We start from the raw sequence: 22742 nt of genomic DNA on the forward strand, positions 1-22742 counted from the left end.
GACCTTTGGAGCGTTGTGGACAGGACTCTCCAACCAGCTCGGGCTTTTTACGACCTAACACCAAATTTGAACGGAACTTGACACAACATTCCTCAGAGGGACATCCAGCGAGTCCCAGCACGCGTACGCGCGTCAGAGTCGGGGTTAAACTGTGTGCCACCGGTGGAATAATAACCGCGTGTGGCGGTGTCAGAAAACGGGGGTCTTTATTGACGGAAGGCGCCTCGAGAGGGCGCTAGTCGAGGATGATGCGGACGACGGCGCAGCGCCGCCACCACACGTGCCACGGCACGACGAGGTCGCGCACCAGCAGGCAGACGATGACGAAGTAGCCGAGCAGCACGAGCGCCATGAAGGAGGAGATGACGGCGACGGTGTAGGCGCGCGAGATGCCCAGCTTGAGGCCCTCGGCGGCGAAGTACTGCAGGCCCAGCAGGCAGACGGCCACGATGCCCGCCACGACGAAGGTGAGCGCCGCCAGCACCAGCAGGTCCTCCATGAGGCTCTGGCGCACGCGCGGGTGGCAGAACCACAGGCGCAGCGAGCGCGCCACGCCGTAGCGCGGGATGCGCGTCACCGGGAACTCGAACAGGCACAGCTCGCAGTAGTTCCTGCGCACGCGACCCAAACGACACAGCCCGCTAGGTGCGGTCCAGCAGCGCAGCGGACTAGGGGCTGGCCACTAGCGTCCCTCACAAGACCACTACTGGTCAGTAGAGATAGGAAAAACTGTTCTTTTCAGAGATCGGATTAGAACTGTTCACTCCCTGAAATGAACTAGCTCTTTTTCATGACTCACCACTCATTCACAATAGAAAATAAATGGAAGGCACATTGCCCTTTAAACTTGGTTTATTCTAGTAATATACCTGTATTTTGTTCTTATTTGATCCTATTTTGAAGTAACACAGATAATGAGTAAGAATTTTGTATTGTTTATTGAAATTTCCACGATATGACTAAGTTTTTGATTATTGTTTTATTTTGCACTATAGTGGTTTTTTGGGTAATCGGAAAATGTTGTAACTTGAGATTTACATTAACAATATATTTGGCTATAATGTATTAAAATTTCATTAACCTTGTACAAATACATCGCAAGCCATATATTTTTAAAGTGAACGTTTCCTTCCGAAGACGCGTAAAATCGCAAAATCCGTACCAGAATAAGAAAAATATATATATAAATTTGACTGTAAGACTAAAGTGCTGCATATAGCCTTACGCAGAATAAAACAAGGAAAATATTGGTGTATCACATTTTGCGATACGTTTATTGGTTCCCTCGTAATTAAAGCGTTAATTCGAGTGTCCATAATAAAAATCCTATAGTAAGAGGAGTTGTCAGGAACATAATCTGATCAGTTTAAACAAATATAAATAAAATAAAAACAAATGATGTATACATAACATAATAATGTAATATACATAGCGGTATTACTACGAAGAACAATATCCAGTAGGAACGAACTCCGATGCAGAGGCGCTGAGTCAAGCAGGTCGAGCCGCGAGCTGTATTACTGCGTGAGCTGAGACCGCAGAGACCAGAGTGACACCTGAGTTGCTTTGCTCAACGCTCTGGCTAGAGTCGAGAACGGTGGGGTGAGCATTGAGCGGGCGAGTTCCGAGGGTGGGGGAAGCGGTGAACGGCCATCAGTCACCCGCTCCGAGACAAATCGTCCGTTCTCTTGCGAGCAGGTTGTTGCAAGTAGTTCCTATGTTATCCGCTAGGTGGCTCTCTGTCCTGTTGCTCGCATCAACTGCGCAGAGGGCAGGACATGCGACTGAAACGATCGCCGACAGAGTGCGATGCGAAGTTAAGCTGCACCAGACACTGCACGCGGCAGACGATGCACAGAGATGGCACGGCATATGTGAAACACTAAATCCAATGGGGCACTACACAATGCAGGCAGCCAAGGTAGGAGAAGCAGGGCAGAGGCCGGCGCCGGCTGTGTTGTGTGGCGTGCACTGTACTCTGACCAGCAGAGGCGCCGCTGATATGCTCCGTCTCTCTCTCTCTCTCTCTCTCTCTCTCTCTCTCTCTCTCTCTCTGCCATGGGAAACGTTTGGAGCTACCGTTCTTTTTTTCTGAATCACTGATTGTTCACTCCTTTGAAAGATTCAACTCTACGAATCAGTTCAGATCCCCCATCTCTACTGGTCAGCGCAAGACCACTAACTTCCCGCACTTCACTCTCCAAGAGGTACAAAACAGTCTCAAGTGTCTGGCTATCTTACAAAAGAGTTAAGGGGGTAGGACGCCAAACGGGCCGACTTGGAGCAGGAGAGGCACCACAGGGCATTTTAATTTCCACTGTCTATACTTTTACAAATAAATTCATAAAACTTTGTCAGTATGACCAGGAAGGACTCAGGGTTCACTCTCATAGCAGTGGAAGTTCAGAAACACTACAAAATAATTTTTTTTTACAGGTGAAATTTCATCATTTTTTCACTTACTATTGGCTGCATTTGTTGCTGTAGGTACACTTCTCTTCATAAGTAAGAGAGATTCTTCGATGAATGTTGCACAGCATACAAACCATACTTACAGGTGTCTGAAACTCTAGAATTTATTTACTTTATGAAAAAGTGAATGAGGTGTTACATTTTAAACTTCACGTTTAGAAAAAACTCAAATTTTATAGTTAATTATCTCAATTTTTACCACAGTTTTTAAAATGATGAAATTTTAAGTGTAAAAAAAATTATTTTGCTTTCGTTTTGAACTTCCACTGCTATGAGAGTCAATCCTGAACCCTTCCTGGTCATGCTGATATAGTTTTATGAATTTATATGTAAAAGTATAGACAGTGGAAATTAAAATGTCCTGTTGTGCCTCTCCTGCTTCAAGTTGGCCTGTTTGACGTCCTACCCCCCTTAATCTGTCAACTACACTCTAAGACAGAAACAACGACGCACCACAAAGGAATTATCTGAATGGGCCGGAAATTGCTACATGTGTTGTACGAGGGTCGTTCGGTAAGTAATACCCCACATTTAAAAAAAAAAAAAAAAAAAGAAAGGCCATTGATACAGACAGGCCAACGTCGTTGCTGGTTTAATGTTTTTTCTGTGCGCCGGTGAACTTTCGAACCATTCTGTCAGATGGCAGAGCGGTAGTACAGTGTCAAAATGACGGCTATATACGACTCACATTACAAGCAGCGTGCTGTTATTGAATTCTTGTGTGCAGGAAAAGAAAACGTGGTTTACACCCATAAACGTTCGTGTGCAGTTTATGGCGATGCTGCAGCTGATAGGAGTACAGTTGGTCGATGGGAGAACAAAGTTACAGCCTCAGGAAATGCAGAAACAGAGCTCCACGATCAGCCACTCTCGGGACGTCCTGTCACAGCCACTGCTCCAGACGTGCTGAATCGTGCGGTTGCCACTATTCGTGCCGACCGGCGCATCACAACTCGAGAATTGGCTCTACAGTTGTCGGTCAGCACTGGAAGTGCGTCTGCGATGATCGAGACTCTCGGATATTCAAAGAGGTGCTCGCCGGCCGCGGTGGCCGAGCGGTTCTAGGCGCTTCAGTCCGGAACTGCGCAACTGGTACTGTCGCAGGTTCGAATCCTGCCTCGGGCATGGATGTGTGTGATGTCCTTAGGTTGGTTAGGTTTAAGTACAGGGTGTTTCAAAAATGACCGGTATATTTGAAACGGCAATAAAAACTAAACGAGCAGCGATAGAAATACACCGTTTGTTGCAATATGCTTGGGACAACAGTACATTTTCAGGCAGACAAACTTTCGAAATTACAGTAGTTACAATTTTCAACAACAGATGGCGCTGCAAGTGATGTGAAAGATATAGAAGACAACGCAGTCTGTGGGTGCGCCATTCTGTACGTCGTCTTTCTGCTGTAAGCGTGTGCTGTTCACAACGTGCAAGTGTGCTGTGGAAAACATGGTTTATTCCTTAGAACAGAGGATTTTTCGGGTGTTGGAATTCCACCGCCTTGAACATAGTGTTGTTGCAACAAGACGAAGTTTTCAACGGAGGTTTAATGTAACCAAAGGACCGAAAAGCGATACAATAAAGGATCTGTTTGAAAAATTTCAACGGACTGGGAACGTGACAGATGAACGTGCTGGAAAGGTAGGGCGACCGTGTACGGCAACCACAGAGGGCAACGCGCAGCTAGTGCAGCAGGTGATCCGACAGCGGCCTCGGGTTTCCGTTCGCCGTGTTGCAGCTGCGGTCCAAATGACGCCAACGTCCACGTATCGTCTCATGCGCCAGAGTTTACACCTCTATCCGTACAAAATTCAAACGCGGCAACCCCTCAGCGCCGCTACCATTGCTGCACGAGAGACATTCGCTAACGATATAGTGCACAGGATTGATGACGGCGATATGCATGTGGGCAGCATTTGGTTTACTGACGAAGCTTATTTTTACCTGGACGGCTTCGTCAATAAACAGAACTGGCGCATATGGGGAACCGAAAAGCCCCATGTTGCAGTCCCATCGTCCCTGCATCCTCAAAAAGTACTGGTCTGGGCCGCCATTTCTTCCGAAGGAATCATTGGCCCATTTTTCAGATCCGAAACGATTACTGCATCACGCTATCGGGACAATCTTCGTGAATTTGTGGCGGTACAAACTGCCTTAGACGACACTGCGAACACCTCGTGGTTTATGCAAGATGGTGCCCGGCCACATCGCACGGCCGACGTCTTTAATTTCCTGAATGAATATTTCGATGATCGTGTGATTGCTTTGGGCTATCCGAAACATACAGGAGGCGGCGTGGATTGGCCTCCCTATTCGCCAGACATGAACCCCTGTGACTTCTTTCTGTGGGGACACTGGAAAGACCAGGTGTACCGCCAGAATCCAGAAACAATTGAACAGCTGAAGCAGTACATCTCATCTGCATGTGAAGCCATTCCGCCAGACACGTTGTCAAAGGTTTTGGGTAATTTCATTCAGAGACTACGCCATATTATTGCTACGCATGGTGCATATGTGGAAAATATCGTACTATAGAGTTTCCCAGACCGCAGCGCCATCTGTTGTTGACAATTGTAACTACTGTAATTTCGAAAGTTTGTCTGCCTGAAAATGTACTGTTGTCCCAAGCATATTGCAACAAACGGTGTATTTCTATCGCTGCTCGTTTAGTTTTTATTGCCGTTTCAAATATACCGGTCATTTTTGAAACACCCTGTAGTTCTAAGAACTAGGGGACATATGACCTCAGACGTTAAGTACCATAGTGCTCAGAGCTATCTGAACCATTTGAACCAAAGAGGTGCTCACGATGGGTTCCACGAATGCTCACAGTGAACCACAAGATTCAAAGAAACATCATTTTATGTGAATTGTTGGAGCGTTTTGAGACAGATGGAGAGGCCTTTCTGTCGCAGATCGTTACGGAGGACGAAAATGGGTGCATCACCTTGCGCCGGGAACAAAAAGGCATCACCCTCATTCACCACAAAACAAGAACTTCAACACAATCCCCACTGCCGGAAAAGTCATGGTCGATGTCTTCTGGGATTCTTATGGCGTCATTCTCGTGGGTGTGATGCCAAGAGGGTCAACCATCAATTCAGGGGCATACACGAAGACTCTGAATAAATTCGAGAACCGTTTCCGACGCGTTCGATCGGACAAGAATCCAGCAGAAATCTTGCTCCAACACGATAATGCACGCCCACACACAAGTCTGAGAACCAGGGAACACATCGCCAAATTGGGTTGGACATCACTGCCTCATCCAACCTACAGTCCAGACCTGGAACCCTCGGACTTCCATCTCTTCGAGCCGCTTAAGGAGTCTCTACGGGGAACTCCCTTTGAAGACGACAATAGTGCAAACATGGCTACGCCTACAGGACAAGAACTGCTACCAGCAGGAAATACATGCTCTTCCACAGCGTTGGCGTACGGCCGTAGAACGTGATGGAGACTATGTAAAAAGTAGCAGATGGACAAGACATGTTAATGTATAATGTCACCAAATTCTGACTCTTAACAGTAAATACGTTCTGAGAAAAAAAGTGGGGAATTACTTATTGTACGACCCTTGTACATGGACAGACAAACAAATGATTACAATTCCGAAAAAAACTGAATGAGTTATTCAAGAGAAAGAGGTCCACAAACTGAGCAAGTCAACAATGCGCGCTGGTCCACCTCTGGCCCTGATGCAAACTGTTATTCTGCTTGGCATTGATTGATAGATCGTTGGATGTCCTCCTGAGTGATATCGTGCCAAATTTCTTCAGCTTGGCGCGTTACACTGTCAAAATCCCCAGATGGTTAGAGCACCCTGCCCAAAGTCCACCAAACTCTCTCAGTTGGACAGAGATCCGGCGACTTTGCTGGCCAAGGTAGGCATTGGCAAGCACGAAGACAGGCAATAGAATCTCTCGTCGTGTGCGGGCGAGAACTATCTTGTTGAAATACAAGCTCAGGATGGGTTGCCATGAAGAGCTACAAAAGGGGCGTAGAATATCGTCGACGTACCACTGTGCTGCGTGGGTGCCTCGGATGTCAACCATAGGGGTCCCGCTATGAAAAGAAATGGCACCCAACACGAACGCTCCTAGTTGTCGGGTCATACGGTGCGCGATAGTCAAGCTGCAACGCTTGCCATTGACCTCTGCACACCAACAAGACCGTTTGCAGTGGTTTTGGACACATCGGAATTTAAGGAGATGGGACCTGGATAAACTGACTCAACCAGAGGTTGTACAGAGTTTCATGCAAACATAAGGGAACAATTGACAGGAATGGGGGAAAGAAATACAGTAGAAGAAGAATGGGTAGCTTTGAGGGATGAAGTAGTGAAGGCAGCAGAGGATCAAGTAGGTAAAAAGACGACGGCTAGTAGAAAACCTTGGGTGACAGAAAAAATACTGAATTTAATTGATGAAAGGAGAAAATATAAAAATGCGGTAAATGAAGCAGGGCCGGCCGCGGTGGTCTAGCGGTTCTAGGCGCTCAGTTCGGAACCGCGGGACTGCTACGGTCGCAGGTTCGAATCCTGTCTCGGGCATGGATGTGTGTGATGTCCTTAGGTTAGTTAGGTTTAAATAGTTCTAAGTTCTAGGGGACTGATGACCACAGATGTTAAGTCCCATAGTGCTCAGAGCCATTTGAACCATTTTTGAAATGAAGCAGGCAAAAAGGAATACAAACGTCTCAAAAATGAGATCGATAGGAAGTGCAAAATGGCTAAACAGGGATGGCTCGAGGACAAAAGTAAGGATGTAGAGGCGCATATTAATAGGGGCAAGATAGGAAAATTAAAGAGAAATGGGAGAAACGATACTGCGTGAAGAGTTTGACAGAGCACTGAAAGGCCTGAGTTGAAATAACGCCCCGGGAGTAGACAACATTCCATTAGAACTACTGACGGCCTTGGGAGAGCCAGTCCTGACAAAACTCTACCATCTTGTGGGCAAGATGTATGAGACAGGCGAAATACCCTCAAACTTCAAGAAGAATATAATAATTCCAATCCCAAAGAAAGCAGGTGTTGAAAGATGTGAAAATTACCGAACAATCAGTTTAATAAGTCACAGCTGCAAAATAATAACACGAATTCTTTACAGACGAATGGAAAAACTGGTAGAAGCCGACCTCGGGGAAGATCAGTTTGGATTCCGTAGAAATGTTGGAACTCGTGAGGCAATACTAACCTTACGACTTATCTTAGAAGAAAGATTAAGAAAAGGCAAACCTACGTTTTTAGCATTTGTAGACTTAGAGAAAGCTTTTGACAATGTTGAATTGAATACTCTCTTCCCAATTCTGAAGCTGGCAGGTGTAAAATACAGGGAGCGAAAGGCTATTTACAATTTGTACAGAAACCAGATGGCAGTTATAAGAGTCGAGGGACATCAAAGGGAAGCAGCGGTTGGGAAGGGAGTGAGACAGGGTTGTAGCCTGCCCCGATGTTATTCAATCTGTATATTGAGCAAGCAGTAAAGGAAAAAAAGAAAAATTCGGAGTGGGTATTAAAATCCATGGAGAAGAAATAAAAACTTTGAGGTTCGCCGATGAACACTGTAATTCTGTCAGAGACAACAGAGGACTAGGAAGGGAAGAGCAGTTGAACGGAATGGAATGGACAGTGTCTTGAAAGAAGGATATAAGATGAACATCAACAAAAGCAAAACGAGGATAATGGAATATAGTCAAATTAAGTCGGGTGATGCTGAGGGAATTAGATTAGGAAATGAGACACTTAGAGTAGTAAGGGAGTTTTGCTATTTGGGGAGCAAAATAACTGATGATGGTCGAAGTAGGGAAGATATAAAATGTAGACTGGCAATGGCAAGGAAAGCGTTTCTGAAGAAGAGAAATTTATTAACATCGAGTATATATTTAAGTGTCAGGAAGTGGTTTCTGAAAGTATTTGTATGGAGTGTAGCCATGTATGGAAGTGAAACATGGACGATAAATATTTTGGACAAGAAGAGAATTGAAGCTTTCGAAATGTGGTGCTACAGAAGAATGCTGAAGATTGAATGGGTAGGTCAGATAACTAAAGACGAGGTATCGAATAGAATTGGGGAAAAGAGGAGTTTGTGGCAGAACTTGAGAAGAAGAAGGGACCGGTTGGTAGGACATGTTCTGAGGCATCAAGGGATCACAAATTTAGCGATGGAGGGCAGCGTGGAGGGTAAAAATCCTAGAGGGAGGCCGAGAGATGAATACACTAACCATATTCAGAAGTATGTAGGTTTCAGTAGGTACTGGGAGATGAAGAAGCTTGCTCAGGATAGAGTAGCATGGAGAGCTGCATCAAACCAGTCTTAGGAGTGAAGATCACAACAACAACATTGACCTAGAATCTCACTGACTAAGGTAGAATTGCCTTCCGTGAGGAGAGCCGCTCCGAACTGAACCCAGATGACCAGCGAACACACGTCTGCAGACTAGCCAGAGGGCGGAGCAGTACGACCCTGACTCTCGGTCACCATGAGGCCCAGCAACCAGGTGTGACGGTCTGGGGCGCGATTTCACTTCACAGCAGAACCTCTTTGGTTGTCATTCGCGGCACCCTTACAGCACAGCGGTACGTCGACGATTTTCTTCGCTCTGCTCTGTTGCTCTTCGTGGCAAGCCAGTCTGGGCTTACGTTTAAGCAAAATAATGCTCGCCTGCACACAGCGAGAGGTTGTGTTGCCAGTGCTCGTGGTTGCCAAAGCCCGACTTGCTCAGCAAGGTCACCGGACCTCTCCCAAATTGAGAGCGTTTGGAGCGCTGCGGATAGGGCTCTCCACTCAGCTAGGGATTTTTACCATCTATCGCAACATTTGGGCAGAATTTGGCACGACATCCCTCACAAGGACGCCCAGAAATTCTGTCAGCCACTGCCTAGCCGAATAACTGCTGGAATTAGAGCCAGAGGTGGAGCAATGCGTTACTGACTTGCTCATATTGTGAAGCTCTTTCTCTTCAATAGACTATCTAGTTATCTGAAGTAGGAATTTTTAGAGTGTATTTGATGTTAATCAAGTAAATTGTATACTATATATGAAGGGCTTATTTCAATAGTGGCACAAGTCCATTACCTCCACTTTTTTGATTATAGTGCTTCTGACATTAACGACAGAAAGAAAGGTTCATCTCTAGCAAGAAGCCATATGCTTGAATACACTCCTGGAAATGGAAAAAAGAACACATTGACACCGGTGTGTCAGACCCACCATACTTGCTCCGGACACTGCGAGAGGGCTGTACAAGCAATGATCACACGCACGGCACAGCGGACACACCAGGAACCGCGGTGTTGGCCGTCGAATGGCGCTAGCTGCGCAGCATTTGTGCACCGCCGCCGTCAGTGTCAGCCAGTTTGCCGTGGCATACGGAGCTCCATCGCAGTCTTTAACACTGGTAGCATGCCGCGACAGCGTGGACGTGAACCGTATGTGCAGTTGACGGACTTTGAGCGAGGGCGTATAGTGGGCATGCGGGAGGCCGGGTGGACGTACCGCCGAATTGCTCAACACGTGGGGCGTGAGGTCTCCACAGTACATCGATGTTGTCGCCAGTGGTCGGCGGAAGGTGCACGTGCCTGTCGACCTGGGACCGGACCGCAGCGACGCACGGATGCACGCCAAGACCGTAGGATCCTACGCAGTGCCGTAGGGGACCGCACCGCCACTTCCCAGCAAATTAGGGACACTGTTGCTCCTGGGGTATCGGCGAGGACCATTCGCAACCGTCTCCATGAAGCTGGGCTACGGTCCCGCACACCGTTAGGCCGTCTTCCGCTCACGCCCCAACATCGTGCAGCCCGCCTCCAGTGGTGTCGCGACAGGCGTGAATGGAGGGACGAATGGAGACGTGTCGTCTTCAGCGATGAGAGTCGCTTCTGCCTTGGTGCCAATGATGGTCGTATGCGTGTTTGGCGCCGTGCAGGTGAGCGCCACAATCAGGACTGCATACGACCGAGGCACACAGGGCCAACACCCGGCATCATGGTGTGGGGAGCGATCTCCTACACTGGCCGTACACCACTGGTGATCGTCGAGGGGACACTGAATAGTGCACGGTACATCCAAACCGTCATCGAACCCATCGTTCTACCATTCCTAGAACGGAAAGGGAACTTGCTGTTCCAACAGGACAATGCACGTCCGCATGTATCCCGTGCCACCCAACGTGCTCTAGAAGGTGTAAGTCAACTACCCTGGCCAGCAAGAACTCCGGATCTGTCCCCCATTGAGCATGTTTGGGACTGGATGAAGCGTCGTCTCACGCGGTCTGCACGTCCAGCACGAACGCTGGTCCAACTGAGGCGCCAGGTGCAAATGGCATGGCAAGCCGTTCCACAGGACTACATCCAGCATCTCTACGATCGTCTCCATGGGAGAATAGCAGCCTGCATTGCTGCGAAAGGTGGATATACACTGTACTAGTGCCGACATTGTGCATGCTCTGTTGCCTGTGTCTATGTGCCTGTGGTTGTGTCAGTGTGATCATGTGATGTATCTGACCCCAGGAATGTGTCAATATAGTTTCCCCTTCCTGGGAGAATGAATTCACGGTGTTCTTATTTTAATTTCCAGGAGTGTATTTCTGGTATCTCAACTGCAGATTTTTCAGCGCTCGTTTAACTTTAGGACTCTCTATCTTAAAATGAACAAATATGGACTTGTACCACTGTTGAAATAAGCCCTTCATATACATATAAGTAGAGGCGTACGAGTAATACATTCCAACTGGTTTTTTTATTCCAAAAACAATTATACTCGACATCAGAAACCATTTACATTTTTCTGAAACAATTCGTTTCTCTCCTAAGCTACTAGTATATGTGTCTACAATGTTGTAATTTTTTACGTACGTTCAGTGGTATACTTTGATACCGCCAAGGCCCAAGCTTGATGCTGAAGTTCTACTTCATTAATGGCGAAAATGTAGTAAATCTGCTTTCCATGTATGGTCCAAGATTCGTCGAGCTATCTTAAATGGCAGTAACACATCGTACGGAAGTTACGCCCGTCCGTAAGTTTTGCACGCCAGTGTATCTATCGGAAAGAAAATGAATCGATAACGAAGAAACCTCTTTAGCTATATAGATAGACATTAAGAAAGAAGACTTACGAATCGACGAAATATCAGAATTTCCGCCTAAACCGAAGGGACACTACGTTTCTCTTATACAGCAGAGATTTAAAAAAAAAATAAAACAAATAAAAAAGAGAGAGAGATGTCATAAACAAAAACACCAGCAAAAGAAATTAAACTGAAAATAGGCACCAGGAAATGACATCATAGCAGCTATTACCATTACGGCACTGTTCAAAACGTACGAAAAAGTGTCGCAAATTCCATTTGACCCGATCAGAAAATCGAATCATAAAAACATGCTTGACTTCAGTATTCGTGCAGAGGGAGAAAAGTTGTCACCTATTGTCAACGGCGTAGAAGCGTCTCTACGAACTAGTCACAAATAGTAGCAGAAGATGCTGCGGAAGATATATGAATTGAATGAGACTTTATGGGGGTGTCCTCCCGTAAAAGAAATGCAACAAATTTCGTTAACCGTGAGCGATGTTATGTTACGTGTCCGTGTTTAAGGCGTAGGGTTTTTTTTCGAATTCTTTAGCGATTTCTGAGATGATGGTTAGGTTGGAACATAAGCGCACAGTATAAATTTATTTGCAGACACAGCTCTATATCATGTCGTAGATATTTACTTTTCATTAAGTGACTGTGTATCTTTCTACAGATAACACCATGATGACGTTTATCGAATGCTGTTCTGATACTGGCATGGGTTATTTATTCCGACATCTTATGTAATCAGTCAACACGTCTCGTTGCCAACTGCCACGCTGCACTTAGCGTAGTTTTGGTAAAATATAATTTTTGCGTAAAATATGACACGTTTTGTAACTTACAATAGCAGATACAGGGTTATTACAAATGACTGAAGCGATTTCACAGCTCTACAATAACTTTATTATTTGAGATATTTTCAAAATGCTTTGCACACACATACAAAAACTCAAAAAGTTTTTTAGGCATTCACAAATGTTCGATATGTGCCCCTTTAGTGATTCGGCAGACATCAAGCCGATAATCAAGTTCCTCCCACACTCGGCGCAGCATGTCCCCATCAATGAGTTCGAAAGCATCGTTGATGCGAGCTCGCAGTTCTGGCACGTTTCTTGGTAGAGGAGGTTTAAACACTGAATCTTTCACATAACCCCGCAGAAAGAAATCGCATGGGGTTAAGTCGGGAGAGCGTGGAGGCCATGACATGAACTGCTGATCGTGATCTCCACCACGACCGATCCATCGGTTTTCCAATCTCCTGTTTAAGAAATGCCGAACATCGTGATGGAAGTGCGGTGGAGCACCATCCTGTTGAAAGATGAAGTCGGCGCTGTCGGTCTCCAGTTGTGGCATGAGCCAATTTTCCGCGGGCTACGCGTGAAACTTGCCCGCACGCGTTCAACCGTTTCTTCGCTCACTGCAGGCCGACCGACCCGTTGATTTCCCCTTACAGAGGCATCCAGAAGGTTTAAACTGCGCATACCATCGCCGAATGGAGTTAGCAGTTGGTGGATCTTTGTTGAACTTCGTCCTGAAGTGTCGTTGCACTGTTATGACTGACTGATGTGAGTGCATTTCAAGCACGACATACGCTTTCTCGGCTTCTGTCGCCATTTTGTCTCACTGCGCTCTCGAGCGCTCTGGCGGCAGAAACCTGAAGTGCGGCTTCAGCCGAATAAAACTTTATGAGTTTTTCTACGTATCTGTAGTGTGTCGTGACCATATGACAACGAATGGAGCTACAGTGAATTTATGAAATCGCTTCAATCATTTGTAATAGCCCTGTATATTTCGAGCGCACATTTCAGTACAGTATCTAACACGTATTTCAGTCTTTTAGTCAGTCACGAACATCTGTAGGGTCAACAAGAATTTTTGACGCTAACCGTCGACTTTGACCGGTGACGCAGTGACATGATTTCTCGGTACGTATTTTGAGCTGCTCTTTTTTATAACACTATATGTTGTCATCGGTTTCGAAAAAAAATCATATATTATATCTCCGATTTTGTCTCTTCTTTTCCGGAGGTAGTGACCATATTTAGGTCGATTTATCAGCCTCTTTTTTCTTTACGGTAAATTGTTTTTAAAATATCTACTGTTTATCGAGAACTCCACTACAGCTGTGGTGCTTTTTTAATTTCTTATGGTATTCGTTACGTTTCCTTTCGGAAAAATCGTTAAAATTCTTCTCATGACAACCATTTGCTACCATTTCGATTTATTGCTGGTAGTTACATACATTGCATATCGTAGTCTCCATTTCCCAGAAACTTCGCTCACTGGAAGAGGAGTCAAAACAAGTGAACACTTTCCTCGGCTTATCCATAGAAAGTTCGGAAAGAGTTGTGATCAAAGTTTTTGGGGTACTTTATGCGCCGTTGAGCGAGCGACTAGCATAATCGACGCTGTGGCACAGTGGCTAGAGTGCGGAATTCAAAGGTGTGAGCACCGTTTTCGAAACCAGGTTATTACCTGTATTTTAGTTTTTCATTTACCTATCCATGACCGCAGAAGAAATAAATCAGAAAATCATTTGAAATTCTTACTAGTGAAATTCCTGAAGCGTATCTTGATTCATTACCAACTGTAAGTGATCCGCTATGGGTGGTTCGCCACGAAATTACTGCCAAGAAGTGAAATCTTAAGCAATGTTAACGGCGTTCGTTTCCCGGCTGAGATTCATACGAATAAATGCCACTGTGGAAAAGCTGCCTTTGCGCGATGCTCGGAGTGTTTGGAATTTCTGTGTCTCGAATATTCTACGATCGGTATCGTCCAAGGCAATGTACCAAATCTGTCTGCAGTACAGACTTAAGAATAAAGTATAAGAATTAATATGAGAATGAAATATAAGAATATGCGAATTTAAAAAGATCGTAACTCTCGAAAATACCATATTACAGAATAAATGCATGACACTTAGTGTGAAACATAGTTGTAATTTTACAATTAATATAACATCCTTGTATCCCATAACTTGATAAAAAACATTCCTGTAATAACCTTCTTCTTGCAGATAGATGAAAAAATAAAACAACTGAAAACAATAATTGAGTTTCGAACTCGAGGCGAAAAAGTAAAAAAAAAAAATAAAAAATAACAATAATCACAATGCTATATCCTTAACGCCACTATTTCCACTGCTATTATTGTGCGCTAAACGGTCTCTAAGGAATGTCTAAAACTTTGACTCTCGTTTTCTCAGAAACGGTCGAGTGTCGACGAATAATCCGAGGCACGTATTCGCTTATTTTCACTCCTGTTCCACTGAGCGAAGTTTCTGAGAAACCGGAATATGGCACTTGCCGTTTTCTCCCTGTAAGTACATACAACATTATATTCGGAACTGCGTGTCGCTATTTCCTCTTGATCTGCGTAGGTAAAGTGTATTTTTCGTTACTAGCTTCTACTTATTTACTATCAATATATGTTTTCAGTTCGTGCTGCGTATCGAGATCCCCACTACAGCTATAGTGCTCCATTTTACGATATTCCACACGATCTACTTCCAAAAAAAAAAAAAATAAAAAAATTCTCTTATTTCTGTGTGTGAGGTAATGATCCGACTTAATGTTGGCTCACTTGCGTACGTGCACATTGTGGAACTCTTTCTGTACTGGGTACGGGATTGGTCGATTTGGAACTCACCCAACTGCTGGACTGGTGAGCGCCACCATTGGTGGGACACCGACTGCGAGAACGCACTCGTCACTAGGAAAGTTGCATACCAGAAATACAATAGCAAAAAATCCCCAGAAAATTTTCCAGACTTTCAACGAAACACGAAAAACAACCGCAAAATTATCATATAAGCCGAGAGAAAATTCATGAAAGAACAGTTGGACTCTATAAAGGACAACTTCTGTAACTACAACACAAGAGATTTCTACAGGTCGTTTGCAGGGGAAATCCGAGGGGACACACCAGCGAACATCTGCTTCAGGGAAAGTGATTTAAAATTGGCACTGACATATAAGGATAACTGCAAGGTGGTGGCACAGAATTTCTCAGAACTTCTGAATTGCCCAGAACTCACAGAGAGATTCATAGAGAAAGAACCGACAGAGAAGCGCACAGACTCACTACCCAAGAGGAGGTCCACAGACACATCCTCTAACTCAAAAACACCGGCCGCGGTGGTCTAGCGGTTCTAGGCGCGCAGTCCGGAACCGCGCGACTGCAACGGTCGCAGGTTCGAATCCCGCCTCGGGCATGGATGTGTGTGATGTCCTTAGGTTAGTTAGGTTTAAGTAGTTCTAAGTTCTAGGGGACTGATGACCTCAGATGTTAAGTCCCATAGTGCTCAGAGCCATTTGAACCATTTAACTCAAAAACAACACAACATCTGGTGAAGACGGTATAGTGGCCGAACTACTGAAAAACCTCGGACCAAATTCACTTAGAGAAGTCACACAGATTATTACAGATATCTGGACACCAGAAAAGTTGCCAGACGACTGGAAATGCGCCCCGATTCATCCATTTTGTAAAAAGGCGACCACACAGACGTAAACAAAAAATGGTTCAAATGGCTCTGAGCACTATGGGACTCAACATCTTAGGTCATAAATCCCCTAGAACTTAGAACTACTTAAACCTAACTAACCTAAGGACATCTCACACACCCATGCCCGAGACAGGATTCGAACCTGCGACCGTAGCAGTCCCGCGGTTCCGGACTGCAGCGCCAGAACCGCTAGACCACCGCGGCCGGCAGACGTAAACAACTACAGGGGCATTTCCCTGCTAGAACTCACACACAAGATCCTTTCAACATGCCTACTCAAAAGGACACAGGACCCGCTGGAACACAAGATAGGCGAGCACCAGGCGAGCTTCCGACCTGGTCGCTCCTGCGCAGAACAAATCTTCAATCTGAAAACTACGCTGAAAATCAAAGCCCTCAGAAATACGCCAGTCATACGCACATTCGTTGGCCTTCAGAAAGCGTATGACTCCGTTGACAGCCAGTCATTGTTCAATTTGCCTGCACAAGGAGACACTGCGACTGATAAAACAGACACTGACAAACACGACGTCTAAAGTGAAATTTAGGTGGGAAATCTCTGAACCCTTGGAGGTCAGGACAGGCGTGCGTCAATGTGATGGTCTCTCACCACTCCTCTTCAACCTAGTGTTGGACAGAGTCATTAAGGAAGCGGAGAAAGAGCTGAAGTTACAAGGGTACTGGAAGCCAGTGCGACTAGGACGACCCAAGGATGAACTGGAGGTTGGCTGTTTAGCCTTCGCAGCCGACCTGGTACTACTTGTAGGCAACGAAACCACAGCAATAAAGCAGGTAGAGCTATTCAAAGAGAGCGCAGAAAAAGCAGGGGTACAGTTCTACTTCAAAAAAAAAAACAGAGTTCTTATGCACGAAATTCAACATACTGAATTTAAACACAAAATATGGCAAGATCAACGGAGTAGCACATTTTAAATACCTAGGGGAAGTGCTCGAAGCGACAGGAAAGGAGAAAATCACGCAGACCACCAGGTTACTGAAGAAGAAGAGAGCCTTATACAAAACACAGGGTAACTACAACAAAAAATGTCTGTCTACCTCCATCAAGATTCGTCACTACAATACTGTAATCAAACCTGAGTGCTATACGCCTGCGAGACACTAGGGCGACCTAGAGAAGATCCTCAGAGAGGAAAGAAGAAGTATCAGGAAAATTATTCGACCAAAACTCACAGGCGAAGGACACAGGTTTCACTCCAGAGACACCGCAGAGAAGCTGTCCAAGGACATCACAGAAAGGCGACTAAAAATCTACGGTCCTATCAGTAGACTCGCATAGACTAGACTCATCAAGAGAATACTCGGTAATTTCTAAGAATGATTGCCTATCGTTGTCGAGGAGTCAAAACGATACATATCGAGCGTGCGATCGCAAATCGATCGTACGACTTTGCTGGCGGGCGTTCTGATCAATTATTTGTGACCGTCATTTTTTATCTGTTTTGCATAGTTTCCTTAGTTGCTCTAAATTACACACCTCCGCGAATTATTCGTGAGTTTCTAAGGAAACCCGGACGGTTTATGTCGTTAGTGAGTTGGATGTCTGGTGTACTTGAAGTTTCTTCGGCAGATTCTCTCACATGGAAGAATCTAATTCCATGTTTAACCAGCGTAGAAAATTGTTCGACTTTTTGTCGCAAATATGGAGTACTACTAGACGAGGAAAGAGGGGACTGCGTAGACTGTGGTGGTGCCAAGTGTGTAAAACTTCGTAAGAACAGTTTCGATGCTGAAATACTGTTATACTTTCATTGCGGACAGTGCGGAAAACGAACGAGTTTCAGGAAGAATACATGGTTCGACTCATCCAAATTATCCATCCAGACCACCGTAATGGACTTTCACATGACGACAAGACCGACGACGAGTAAGGTAAGTCGTCTCCTTTACAGTGACAAGTAGTTTTGTTACGCTTTTCTTTTGTCGTTACAGCAGGGACCAACGTAAACATACTCATAACGCCCGCCACCAGAGTCGCATGATCAATTTACGATCGCACGCTCGATATGTATCGTTTGGACCCCTCGACTTCGATAGGCAATCATTCTTGGGAATTACCCATTTTAAACAACCTAGGGGAAGTGCTGGAACCGACAGAAAGGGAGGAAATCATGCAGAGCACCACGTTACTGAAGAAGAGGAGAGCCATATACAAAGCACAGGGTATCTACAACAAAAAATGACTGTCCGCCTCCATCAAGATTCGTCACTACAGTACTGTAATCAAACCTGAGGTGCTAAACGCCTGCGAGACACCGCCGCTACACGCCAAGGGAGACCTAGAGAAGATCCTCATAGGGGAAAGAGAAATTATCAGGAAAATTATTCGACCAAAACCCACAGGCGAAGGACACAGACTTCACTCCAGGGACACCGCAGAGAAGTTGTCCAAAGACATCAGGAAAAGGCGACTAAAATTCTACGGCCCTATCAATAGACTCCGACAGACCAGACTCACCAAGAGATTACTTAGATACTTAGAGGCTCAAAACCACTGCACCTCAGATGGCACAAGTGAAAATTCAGCTGGAAAAAGGACAGATAGATTCAGCGGACATCACAGACAAAAGCGTCTATAGACACAAAATACACAAGTGGAAATTAATGTCAGAGAAGACAGCCCAGAGACCAAAGTGGACCGAAGAAAGGAAAAGGGCCTTTAGCGAACGAATGAAAGAGTACTAGAAGAACAAGTAGTCATAAACGCTTCACGTGGTCTGATAAAGGCCTGTAACATGTGTAATAATAACATATGTCACATTTCTTGTAGTGACAATTTTCGCAGCAGCTGTATATAAATTGCAGTTCTTTAAAAAAAATGCGTTTTTTGCATGCTGCACATCGAAATTTTTATTTTTATTTATGCATCCAGACGCGTTTCGACTTTTTTACAAAGCATCTTCAGTGGGTGTCCTGAAATATTACGTGATTTGTCCATTTTTGCACATAGGTTATGGTTTCACTTCTAGGTTATAGATTTAAAAACAGTTCCTTAACGGTTTTTTATGAAATGTAAAGGTACGTACAGGTAACTTCTAATTCATTGCATATAAGCAAACTGCTTTTTCTCATCTGGCAACCAGGTGGACATCTTACAGTTCACTTTCAGTTCACTGTTTACATTACACATCACTGTAACTGCCATCTTTTTAATAGAGAGTTTCATTTGTTCTTGTAAGTGTTACCAAGAACCTCAGTTTTCTGCATTCAACTTTGTGTGTGTGTGTGTGTGTGTGTGTGTGTGTGTGTGTGTGTATTAGAGAGGGAGAGCAATTTCTTATTTTTTATAACAAAATAAAAATTATTTATTTTATTTTTATTACTATTTTACACACCTGATTCCTCTCATAAGTATATACAGGAAAATATAATAATAATAATAATAATTATTATTATTATTATTTTCATTTATTTATTCTCAAAAATAGTAATAATAATAATTATTTTAAGAATAAATAAATGAATAAAAATAGTAATAAAAAATAATTTTTATTTTATTATAAAAAATAAGAAATTGCTCTCCCTCTCTAATACACACACACACACACACACACACACACACACACACACACACGTTCACGAAACAATTGAATGCAATTTAATGCAGAAAACTGAGGTTCTTGGTAACACTTAGAAAAACAAGTGAAATCTATTAAAAAGATGGCAGCTACAGTGATGTGTAATGTAAACAGTGAACTGAAAGTAAACTGTAAGATGTCCACCTGGTTGCCAAATGAGAAAAAGCAGTTTGCTTAGATGCAATGAATAAGAAGTTACCTGTAAGTACCTTTCCATTTCATAAAAAAACGTTAAGGAACTGTTTTTAAATGTATAAACTATATGTGGAACCATAACCTATGTGTAAAAAGGGACAAATCATGTAATATTTCAGGACACCCACTGAAGATGCCTTGTAAAAAAGGCGAAACGCGTCTGGGTGCATAAATAAAAATAAAAATTTCGCTCTGCAGCATGCGAAAAAGGCATTTTTTTAAACAACTGCAATTTATAATATATGTGATTGATTGTAATAGTTATAATTACAACTAGTTTTCGCCCGATATAATAACTTCTCAAAATCAAAATTATTTGCGTTATTTATCCAGAATGAGATTTTCACTCTGCAGCAGAGTGTGCGCTGATTTGAAACTTCCTGGCAGATTAAAACTGTGTGCCGGACCGAGAATAGAACTCGGGACCTTTGCCTTTCGCGGGCAAGTGCTCTACCAACTGAGCTACCCAAGCACGACTCACGACGTACCCGGGGCGTGAGTCGTGCTTGGGTAGCTCAGTTGGTAGAGCCCTTGCCCGCGAAAGGCAAAGGTCCCGAGTTCGAGTCTCGGTCCGGCACACAGTTTTAATCTGCCAGGAAGTTTCATATCAGCCCACTTGCGTTATTTATGTTTCAAAATATCGTCAACAATATGACGTTTTAGTTGCCATGTCCCTCACATCGTTTGTCCCGCGTTAACTACGCCAGTGATGAAAGCCGACAGCTACTACCGCAGCGTCCTCCCTGTCCTATGTACTGTAATTTCGCAAGCACCACGCGGTCCGACGGCGTCCGCCGGCTGATAACAAACACCAGTGTCACCGGCGGGCAACGCGAGCCTACCTGGAGTGCTGGCTGAGCCACCGCTCGAGACAGGAGAGATGCACCATGCCCATGGAGCCGCGACACTTGCAGGGCGACACCAGAGGCTCGCCGTTGTCGCCCATGAGGCAGATGCGGCAGCTGCGAGACAGCTCCCCGCTGCTGCACGTCAGCGCCGGCATTCCGCCACCCGCGTCCTCCGCCTCGGCCGCCGCCGGCGCCGGCACCTCCGCCTCCGCCCCCAGCGCCGCCGCCGCCCCCGGCTCCTCCTCCTCCGCCGGCGGCTGCTGCTGCTGCTGCTCCTCCTCCGTCGCGTCCGCCCTCTCCGGCAGCGACAGCATCGCTCCACCCTCTCACCTCACTCTACTCCAATTTCGAATTTTCCGAGAAGACGATGCGCTTCGTTGTTTACTTGCAAGTACTCCAGACCGCGGCAGTTTTTATTCCCATTCACTTCCTTATTACGATTTCAATTTCCAACCCCGATTCCGTGGATTTCGCTAGTATCATTCCGAAAAGGTGAATTCGTCTGCTTCGAGTCGCAGATGTAACCGTCGCTCTTTATTCCGTGCTGGTCGGGCAGAGACAAAGATAATTTTGCAACCGGTTAGCAATCTCCGTGCGACTTCTGTGGCTATTTTCCGCTTTCGGTTAAGAGATATTACGTTTTCAGGTTTGTAGCGGGGCAACCGATATTATGTTTTCGTACAACAGTTTGACACCAAGGAATCCGTTTAGTGTCGAGGCAGTGGACATACATTATTCTTCCTCTACTGCATATTCGCAGCTTTGATAAATTGTAGAAATGATATCATGTAACATGGTAATTTCCAAGAATGATTGCCTGTCAAACGCGTGGGCTCCTAACGATATATATCGAACGTGCCACTCGATGTCGACCACACGACACTGATGGCGCTAGTTATGGATATTGACTAGAGCAACGACAAGAGATGAACGTTTATTAACTTATAGTTAATAACAAATGAAAGTACGGGGTCTAGTGCAGCAGGGGATACAACCCGTCGGCTTTGAACAATGACGTCACAAGTCGCCAGAGACCATGTATTAGAAAGATGAAAGAGCTGAGGAGAATGTTGAGAAACAAAGGAATCCGAGAGAGATAAACATTGATGCTGTCAAAAGCCGAGAAGCGATTCTTCTTCGTGTTGTAGCTCCCTTCAGTAGCTAATAAGTGTTTTTTCGCTTTTAAAAAAAAAATCTCACGAGATAGAATAAAGTGATCCTACTTTATTAAGCAATCAGTAAAAAAACGAAACTGAAACATAACAGCAAAAGCTGTTATGTTTTAGCCAAAAAACACTTATCAGCTACTGAAGCATCTGTATCTTAGGATCAGGTTATTCTATCTAGTGAGATTTTTTTTTGAAAAAAGCCAACAAACACTTATCACCTACTGAAGCATGTGTGTATTCTAATGGGTGCGGGAGTTCCGACTCCTGGGGAGGTGGGTGGGTGTTATGCATGGCTAATGTATTCTATTTGCAGTTTACCATTTTCGCTTTTGCTGTTATGTTTCAGTTTCGTTTTTTTATTGATTGCTTAGTAACGTAGGATCAGTTTATTCTATCTCGTGAGATTTTTTTTTAAAAAAGCCAAAAAACACTTATCAGCTACTCTAAAACAATTAAGTTAATTAAATCACACGTTTAATGATGTACCGAATATCAAGCGATCGCTTTTAGATTAACATTCAATTATTTTAATAATAGTGCTTATTAGAACACAGAACTGCTTTATTATCTATGCCTCGAAGTGAAGACATTACGATCTATGACTAAGGAATGACGTCATTGTTCAAAGGCGACGGGTTGTATCCCCTGCTGCACTAGACCCAAAGTACGAGTAGTAACTTTATTTACTTTACCCGTCAGCCACGTCTTATTCACGCACTATTGGTCGTGTTGTTTAAGCTGCCAGGAGCAATTCTTTTTCCCTTAACCTAGGTACACTTTTGCTATGTCAGTCAGAGATAGCAGGACAATATCAGTAGGGTCAATTTTTCCAGGCAACCTCAAGTTGTAGAAATATAGATATCACAACAGATACAACTTT

General features: G+C 44.6%; 1 protein-coding gene across 1 annotated transcript; it reads right to left on the reverse strand.

Annotated features, from left to right (window-relative positions):
- Positions 1-235: 235 nt before the first annotated feature.
- Positions 236-20848, reverse strand: LOC126092906 (E3 ubiquitin-protein ligase MARCHF2-like). The gene is made up of 2 exons (XM_049908635.1): positions 20688-20848; positions 236-611 (listed from the first exon to the last, which is right to left on the reverse strand). Exons 1-2 carry the CDS (start codon positions 20846-20848, stop codon positions 236-238), a joined length of 537 nt encoding a protein of 178 aa, XP_049764592.1.
- Positions 20849-22742: the final 1894 nt, after the last annotated feature.

Source organism: Schistocerca cancellata, chromosome 7 (assembly GCF_023864275.1).
Source record: "Schistocerca cancellata isolate TAMUIC-IGC-003103 chromosome 7, iqSchCanc2.1, whole genome shotgun sequence".
Lineage (NCBI taxonomy): Eukaryota > Metazoa > Arthropoda > Insecta > Orthoptera > Acrididae > Schistocerca > Schistocerca cancellata.